At 49.1% G+C, this 9,347-nt stretch overlaps 1 protein-coding gene across 6 annotated transcripts in view; it reads left to right on the top strand.

Moving 5' to 3' along the window:
* Positions 1 to 3,076: 3,076 nt before the first annotated feature.
* TSC22D2 (TSC22 domain family member 2) overlaps positions 3,077 to 9,347 on the top strand; it is a 51,227-nt gene continuing 44,956 nt past the window's right edge. For 3 of the 6 annotated variants that reach the window (XR_012469345.1, XM_074191081.1, XM_074191080.1), the window contains exon 1: positions 3,077 to 4,129. Coding sequence is in view for 4 of the 6 variants with exons in the window: in XM_074191081.1 (XP_074047182.1) it covers positions 3,171 to 4,129 (959 nt within the window). In the remaining 2 variants the exon portion in view is untranslated. Of the gene's footprint in view, positions 4,130 to 4,266; positions 4,459 to 9,347 lie in introns of those variants that run through there. The other 3 variants (XM_074191078.1, XM_074191079.1, XR_012469346.1) reach the window with 3 other exon arrangements.

Below are 9,347 nucleotides of genomic sequence, written 5' to 3'. Positions count from 1 at the left end.
GACAGATAGAGTATTGGGTCTGGAAGATAGAAGACCTGAGTTCCAATTTGGTCTCAGCTACTAAGTAACTGTGTGACCCCTGGGCAAGTCACTTCACCTTAATTTCCTCCTCTGTAAAATGTGATTACTAATAGCAGGATTGTTGTCTGGATTAAATGAGGTAATAATTGTAAAATACGTAGTATTCTGGTATATATTAGGTGATATGATGTCAGCTATAATCATCACATGTAGTATATACTATATATTAGCTACTATTTATACTATATAAAGTTAGCTATGATTATGGTACTTTATATCAAATATTCTATAATAATTATTCTTATTATATAAATGTTAGCTCTTAGTTTGAACTGAGTGCTTCTTAAGAAAAGGGACTGTCTTTTGTGACTTTTTTGTATCCAAAGACATTCAATAGGTTCTTCTTTTAGTAAGATTTTTGCAAGGCAGTGGGGTTAAGTGGCTTGCCCAAGGCCACACAGCTAGGTCATTATTAAGTGTCTGAGGTTGGATTTGAACTCAGGTACTCTTGACTCCAGGGCCAGTGCTCTAGCCACTGCACCACCTAGCTGCCTCTCAATAGGCTCTTAACAAAAGTTTATTTTAAAGTCACTGTCTCCTAGAGACATTTTGCTCCTTCCTTTTACCAGATACCTCACCTTCAAATAATCCCTAGGCACCAGACCCCCAAAATGATTTAATTCACTGGTATTAGAGAATCGCCGGGGGCCCTGAGAGGTTGGAGCCCTGGCCCATGGCCACCTAGCCAGCTTGAGTGCCTAGGAGCATCTAGAGTCAGGACCATTCATGACAACAGGCCCAAGCCTTTCTTTGTATAGTACAGGGAACTGAGGCCTACAGGGGTCAGACAGAGCTGGAATCTGAATTGAAATGGTCCAGAGGCTTCAAGTCTACAGAAGAGGACGGCCAGGTCCAACTAAGCTTCGGTGCACGGTTCTCAGGAGATTTGGAAGGAAAACAGTTTCAAAGAGACTTTGAAAATATCTAAAATGCACAAGATAATGCTCCCTTTTCTACCTCTGAAAAAGAAGCATTGGACTCCACAAAGGTTTGGGGGTGGTTTTTAAAAGCTGTTGGGTCTGCTTCTGGATTGTGAGGACCCTCCCTCGAGCAGTGGGAGACTGAGCAGCCTGAGACTGTCCTGTGGTATCATGCAGGGGCCGTGGGAGCCAGAGACCCCGGGCTTGCCGGGTGTCTGCCAGGCTGTCAAGAGGCAGTGAAGAGCCCACAAGGGAAAAACGGGCCAAGACTGTGTGTGTGTGTGTGTGTGTGTGTGTGTGTGTAAGAGTGTGTGTGTCTGTGTGTGCTTGTATGTCTGTGTGAGTGTGTATGTCTGTGTAAGTGTGTGTATGTCTGTGTGTATGTCTGTGTGTGTCTGTGTAAATGTGTGTCTGTGTGTTAGTGTGTGTCTGTGTGTGTCTGTGTGAGTGTATGTGTGTATGTCTGTGTAAGAGTGTGTGTGTCTGTGTGTCTGTCTGTATGTGTGTGTCTGTGTAAGTGTGTGTCTGTGTGTCTGTGTTAGTGTGTGTCTCTGTATGTCTGTGTGTCTGTGTGAGTATATGTGTGTCTGTTTGTGTGTCTATCTTTGTGTCTGTGTGTATGTAAGATTGTGTGTGTCTAAGAGTGTGTGTCTGTGTAAGTGTTTCTGTGTACGTCTGTGTTTCTGTGTGCATGTCTCTGTAAGTGTGTGTGTGTCTGTGTGTATGTGTCCCTGTGTGCCTTGTGTGTGTATGTCTGTGTCTGTGTGAATGTGTGTGTATCTATGTGTGTGTCTGTGTGTAGGTAAGACTGTGTGTGTCTGTGTGTGTATGTCTGTGTCTGTGTGTCTGTCTGTGTCTGTGTATGTCTGTGCGTGTGTGTCTGTGTCTGTGTGTGTGTGCGTGTGTCTGTGTGTCTGTGTCTGTGTGCGTGTGCATTTGTGTCGGTGTGTCTGTGTGCACATGTGTGTGTCTGTGTGTGCGTGCACGTGTGTCTGTGTCTGTGTGTGCGCATGTGTGTCTGTGTGTTCATGTGTCTGTGTGTGCCCATGTGTGTGCATGTGTGTGCGCGTGTGTCTGTGTCTGTGTGTGTGCATGTGTGTGTCTGTGTGTGCGTGTGTGTCTGTGTGTGCATGTGTCTATGTGTGCCCGTGTGTGCATGTGTGTCTGTGTGCGCTTCTGTGTCTGTGTGTGTGCATTGTGTGCGTGTGCGTGTGTGTGCGCGCGTGTGTCTGTGCGCGTGTGTGCGCGCGTGTGTGCGCCCGCGCTGTGGGGGCGCGCAGCGGCAGCGTGTGTCCGGCCTGTAACGGGGCCGTTTGGGAGGGGTCTGCGAGGTGGGTGTGCGCGTGTCCGGCGGGGGGGGGGGGTGCAGCCACGCGCGCGGCCGACGCCCCCCGCCGTTTGCGGTCGGGGCCGGAAGGGCCTCCCTCCCGGGTCACGCCACGCCACGCGGCCCAGGAGGCTGGGGCTCCGTGCCCGGCTCCGTGCCCGGCGCGGAGATGCGGGGGGGCGGGGCGGCGGCCCGGCCGGCCCGGCCCCGCCCCCTCCGGCCCGGCCCCGCCCCCTCCGGCCCCGCCCCCGCCCCGGCCCCGCCCGCTCCACGCGAAGCCTCGGTGGGCGCCGCAGGAAGCCGGCCGGCGGGGGCGGGGCGCTGACGTCACGACGCCGGCGCGTCACGGGGCAGCGGCGGCCGAGGCGCGGCGGCGGCGGCGGCGGCGGTGTCAGCGGCGGCTCGGGCGGCGGCGGCGGCGGCGGCTCTTCTCCCGCTCTCCTGTCCTCGTCCTCCTCCTCCGCCTCCTTCCCCGGCGGCGGCCCCTCGCAGGCGGCGGCGACCACGACGACGCGGCCGCGCACGGGCCCGGCCCCGGCGGCGCCGCCGCTCCTCCCAGCATCCCTGGCGCGGCCGCCCCGGCCCCATCTTGGCCGAGCGCAGGGAGCCGCCGCCGGGGCCGCGGCCGCAGCGGTTTGAGCCCCGGCAGTTCCGGCCGCCCCGAGCGCCCGCCTCGGCTGCAGGCCCGCGGGCCGGCATGGCCCTGCGGGGCTCCGGCTAGAGCCGCCGCCGCGCCGCCGGGGGGAGGGGCGCAGCGCCCCGCAGCAGCCGCGGCCCGCGAGGGGATGCGCCCGCCGCCCGGCCCGGCCCGGCCCTGCCCCTGACGCGCCCGCGGCCCCGCCATGTCCAAGATGCCGGCCAAGAAGAAGAGCTGCTTCCAGATCACCAGCGTGACCTCGGCGCAGGTGGCCAGCGGCGCCGCGGAGGACACGGAGAGCCTGGACGACCCCGACGAGTCGCGCACCGAGGACGTGTCGTCCGACATCTTGGACGCGTCGCGGGCCACGGACTACGGGCCGGAGGGCGCCTGCGAGCGCAGCTCCTCGGAGGAGACCCTGAGCGCGGCCGGCGAGGCCGACACGCCCGGCGCCGCGTCGCCCAACCCGCTCCCGGACGGCCGGCCGGCGGCGGGGGCGGGGGCGGCGGCGGGGGGCGGCCGGGGCGCGGCGGGGCCCCCGCACGGCTCGGCCTCGGCCCCCGCGGCCGCCGCCGCCGCCGCCTCCTCCTCGGCCTCCTCGGCCGCCGCCGCCGCCTGCGGCTCGCGCTTTCGGGTCATCAAGCTGGACCACGGCTCGGGCGAGCCCTACCGGCGCGGCCGCTGGACGTGCACCGAGTACTACGACGCGGACGGCGCCGCGCTGAGCCGCACCGGGGACTGCATCCGCCACGGCGCCGCCCCGGAGCCCGGCCCCGAGCGCGACAGCGGCCTGGGCGCCACCGGCGGCTCCTCGGCGCAGGCCGCGCAGGGCCCCGACCCGGGCGGCGACGGCGGCCCGGCCCAGCCCCCGCCCGGGACCCCGCCGCCGCCCTTCGGCGCCTACGCCGCGGGCCGCCCGGGCCCGGCCGACTACCCGGCGCCGCGGGCCGCGGAGCCCGGCGCGCCGCCGGCCCCGGCCAGCCTGCCCCAGGCCGCCGCCGGCCACGCGCCGGCCGACGAGACGCGCAGAAAGTCGGAACCCCTACCTCAGCCGCCGCTCGCCCTGCTCGCCGACGGCCAGGACCCGCTGGCCTCCACGCCCATGAACAGCCTGGCCAGCTCCGTGTTCGGCATCGCCATTCCCGTGGATGGCGAGGAGGACAGGTACGCGCGCGGGGCCCGGCGGCCGGGCGGGGGGCGCGGGGGGCCGCGGCCTGCAGGAGGCGCCCGGCCCCGGGGGGGGGCGGGGGGCCGCGTCGGAGGGGCCCGGGGGGCGCCCCGCTGACCGCGGCCGGGGCTGGCGGCCGCCGCCGGCGCAGGAAGCAGCCTTCTTCCGAGCGAAAATGAAAAGCGCAGGCTGCTTTACAAGTGACATTTTTTAAAGACTGGATGACGGTTACAAACTGTCAGTTCGCAGGAACTTGAGGACCAGAAAAGATAGGACTCTGTCAGACGCTTGAGTCACTTCCAGAGGATTTCTCTAGGATATTGCGGTGTGTGGAGGAACACAGATTTTGCGATTTTTTTTTAAGCTTTCTCTTCCCCGTGTTTCCTCTTAGCCCTTTCCCATTCTTCTCTCCATTTGCCTCTATGCAGTTATAGCGTCTTCGATTTCCTTGCTAACTAACATAGCCCAGTCTCATAAAGTATGAAGAGGCAGAAATTCATTTCTAAGATCAGCTTTATTTATATTCCAAGTACAAGTATTCCAAAATCCTCAGTTTCGTCCTTAGGAAAGTCTGAACACAAAGTAGCGGCACTGGTGGATTAAACCAACAGTAACATGACTACTTTTGATAGTCTCACAGACCAGAAATGCCAGGTTTAGGGACTCAGTTTCCTGGTAACAACTGGTTACCATCATTCCTTGTGGGTTGCTACCAATCAGTCATTTCTTTGTGAGAGATGCTTGATCATTTTGGCACCTGTTTGCTTCTGCTCACATCCCACTGATCAGCCTAAGAGGAGACAGGTGGATTAAACCATTTTTTTTAGCACATAACTGAGGCAAAAAAAACCCTTTATTTTGCTCTGCCTCACTCCCTCTTTTGATATAGCAGGCTTTATAATGATATCCCTCAAATTTAGTTTTATGAATGATGAGTCAAAGATCCACACATGAGTAAGGCAACTCGAGAATTTATTCTTTAGTATATACTATGTGGTCTGAGTTTATTTCACCTATCCTTCCTTCCCTCCTCTTAAAATATCTTTTATCAGACATTTTAAAAAAATTCTCATCAAGCATAAAGATAAACTGAATACTTAAAACTCTGAAGTGTTGCAAAAATAAACTCTTTGTTTATCTGGATTGTATTTCAGAAACTATATTAGTGCCACTCACTATCATTTAAACCAACATAAGTGTTTCTAATTTATAGACAGGAAGGCCCTGTAATTTTGCTACATGTGTATTTTAAAATATAGCTGACACTTTGCTCTTTCCCCCCCCCCCCCCACTAATTGGATTTTCATTTAGTGATTCTTGGAACAACTAGGAATTATGTGCATTCCAAATTTCAGCCATTATTTTAGTCTCTGAATTTTAAATTCAATGTTAAAAATTTTAGTAAAGTTTGTAATCTAACACATTTGAATATATTATTGTACCAACACGTACCCTGGTGAAGGAATAAATCCATTTAGTAGGTTAGAACTGACAGGAGTTGGGGGTGGTTTGTAAAATATAAAGTAGGAGGAGTGTTTTCGAGTTTAATTTTTGGCATAATGTTTTTGAGAAAATTTTATGACTTCCATATGTGGAATGTATAATTTTAAAATTTCATGGACTGTAATTTGTCACTTCTATATCAAAAATGGATAGATATAGGGAGAAGTGAATAATTATGCCTTTGTAAAAATTTCAGTAGATATTTACCGTAGGTAGGGTTAGCATCTTAATTTTTTTGTGGTTTCTGTAAGCTACCTAAAACCTTGAGGGCCTATGGGAAACATTTGTTTGAAAATAGTAAGGATTTTAAGGGAGGAGAAATAGATAAAATAATTGGGGGCTGATAATCTTTACCTAAACCAAACTTTATAGCAAGTCCTACCACAGCATGTTTGCATTAAACAAGTTTTACTATCTTTCCTTACAGTTGTGAGGTACTCCTGGTGTGGAACTTCCTCTTCTGTTGCAATTTGATAACTCAGTACAATTTCCTTAGTCTTGGAGAATTGCCTGTGGGCATTGAGAGGTTACTGTGATTTGCCAGTGGTCACATAGCTAATCTAGGTTGTCCAGAGTCTGAGGCCTGACCTTTTTTATTCTCTAGACCACACTACCTCAGAGGAACCTGAGTGACTAAACTATTGACACCTAGCCAGATACAAGATAATAAAACAGTGTATTCTAGTATGTCCTAGGAGGTCTGTTATAGTTCATTACATTTAGCTTTTTTTTTTTTTTTTTTTTTTTTTTTTTTTTTTTGCTAATGATGTAGTAGACACAGTATATGTATACTGCAATTTAGATGGTTGGGGCAGTTTTGGTAAGACAGCACAATTAGTTACGATCTGTCTAAAATGTAAGGAGTCTCTTTTTTAAAAACTTGAATTGTAGAATGCTATATGATGCCAGCTTGAAGTAGGTCTTATCAGAATTTGGGAACAGAGTTGGATGGTTATTGCTAGCGAGTTTCTTAATGTTTGAAAGACTCCTTTTTTTTTTGTAAGGGGGGTTGGGAAGATGCAAAATCTTAAACTGACCTATTGGAAAAGGAACAGAGCACAGATCTTTTTCCAGAGATAGCTGACCAATGTGAGCTCTTCAAGCTACATTCCAGGAACTCTAATGAATGGCAGCAATTGTGAACTGTCAACTGCAGAAGTAAGACTGTTGAAAACCTGATTGTAAGGATCCCTTCATGGCACATATCCCTCAATTCTATAAGCCTGGGCTGTTAGATCTTGGCACTCGGAAGATTGACTTCATTGTACTTGGAGAGGTTAATATTTTGATTTAGATCTCCATTGCTTAGTGCCACATTTTAAAAAGATTCAGCAACTGTTTGTCATGAAGTAGAATTGAGATTGTCTGTCTTCTTCTTTGCTTTGAGGTCTACCGGAATTTCTATATCTGAAGTAAACAGAAATTTTAGTGGAGTTACTACTCCTTTGAAAGGAGAAAAAAAGAGAAACTGCATGTTAAGATTTCTTGTATTATGTGGGAGCATTGCTCATCCATACTTGTTTATATTAGCTCACATAGAACTTTGACCCTAAATTATATGGCTGATCACTATCAAGCACTAAAGATATCTCCACCCTCTTCTGAGTTCTTAGAGAGAATGCATGTTACTGCTCATGAATAATTAGCCAAGATTCAGCATGCATAGAATTTCAGATGTTTAGTGATCTGCCCCCCCCCCCAAAAAAAAACAACTCACCCTATTTGTTGGGCATTCTGCCAGCACTAAATGAAATCAAAGATCATGGCTTTTCCAGGGGGCAGTGAGTGGCAACACCCCTTTTGCTTAATAGATTCTAAATTCAGTGGGACTTAGGGCCTAAATGATTAGAACACTAAGGGGGGGAAAGTAGGTATGTATCTCTTTATTCAAAAGGAAGAGATAAACCATGTATTTTTAACTCCAGGTTCTTTGTAAAGGAGAGTTGGTTGAATTGAATAAGTCCTGGTAGCAAACTATTTGCATAGACTGTCCTGAGATTAAAGGGGATATTAATTCTTCCTCAAGTGTTCCTCAAGTGGGTAAGGATCATCTGAAAATAATGATACTAAATAGGAGTAGGCTTAGTGAATCTGGAACTTGTTCCTTTGGAATGAAGGCTAGCCTGCTTTTTGCTGAACCAGAAGATTAGAAGTAACTAGGCAGCCTGCTCTGATCCATAGCAAATGACTGCTTTATGTCTGTGTTCAGTAACCAAAAGACCAGATAGGAATGGAGGCCAAGATGAATTATTTTCCTTACAAGGGAAATGGTTAATAAATCTTGACTCTTATGTTCCTAAAAGTGATGCAGAAGAAAAGATTGAATTAAAAAGTAGGGTTTGTAGTCAGTCCCATAAGGAGCATCTACTACTTCTAATGCAATATAGCAACCTGGTAGTTTTAGTTTAACCATGGGCTTTCTGCTGATGCTGGTCACCGGCTGCATTTCCCTGGTCTGGGTATCTATCAGTTGATGAACTTCTGAATAATGTTGACTCCGTACTTCTTTTGTTGCTACCTTTTTAAAAAATGATTTGTTGGAAGAGCAAATTTTTTACTTTACGAACCTATATGAAAATGACAGCTTTTGTCTAGCTCCTGTGAATCTTGAATAATGGATAATGTTTTCAAAATTGTGGGCAAGGGCAAATCTACCTAGCAAAACCTGCCCAATTTGCATGTCTTCACATTTTTTTTCTATAATTCAGACAAGACCAATCCGATTAATAATTTAAATCTTTACATTGCCTCATTAATAAGGTTATAATAAATTGAGTAAGTTGCACATAATAGTTACTTACTATTCCTTGAATTGGACAACTTGATGTTTCTAGCCTTGCCTGAGGTAAAAGTTCCCAGCATACAGCTTCTGTTGCTTTTTTAAGACTTTTCATGGTGGGCTTTAACTTGTACACACTAAAGATTTGTAAAGATTCCTCAGGTAATATCAGATACTTTGTCCACATCAGGACAACTGCTCACCAAAGTCATTTTCTTCAAAACTGCTTCTTGGGTGGCTGAGCTCCCCAGCTGTCCTCAGGTTAAAATCCTGCCTCTCTTTTGTCTGGTTGGTACTATTTTTTAAGTTTCTCAAAGAGCATGCCTGAACTTTTTAACTTGCCACTTACTATTGGAGGCCACTTTAATGTTTCTCCTCTCCGGGTAGGTACGTTCTTGGTTTTTTTCCTGGTTTTGGGGAGAATTAGTATTTACAGCTACGCTGCCTGATGGATTTAAGTTTTGCAGTCACCATTTCTCTGCCATAGCTTTAAGTAGTGATTATATTTCTGTATCAATGTAAAGTTGTGAGAGCCTCCCAACCACCCTGAGAACTCCTATGAAGAGGTGGTGGTAGTAGTCCTCTTACAGATAAAGCTAGAGGCTTAAGAGAGGGCACATAATCTGCCCTAGGGAACAGCTAGACAGTTGGCAGAAGCAGAATGGATAGTCCAGGCTTCTCATGACTCAAGTCCAACTGAACAATCCCTGATTCCCAAATGGAAACTTGTGGTCTTAAGCAGGATTAGGTTAAAAATATTTGCATATTGCTTCGTTTGTAAAATTTGAAACCAAGTCTTAGGAACTATATTTCTTTCTGCCTTCTGGTTAATAAAAATCTTAAATCATCAATAAACAATGAGATTATTTTAATTAGCTTATTTTAGAAAAAAATTTTCATCAATCTCAAATGTGTACAAAAAAAGTAAAACT

This window comes from Macrotis lagotis, chromosome 6 (assembly GCF_037893015.1).
Source record: "Macrotis lagotis isolate mMagLag1 chromosome 6, bilby.v1.9.chrom.fasta, whole genome shotgun sequence".
Lineage (NCBI taxonomy): Eukaryota > Metazoa > Chordata > Mammalia > Peramelemorphia > Peramelidae > Macrotis > Macrotis lagotis.
This window is presented reverse-complemented; position numbering and strand designations above follow the sequence as displayed.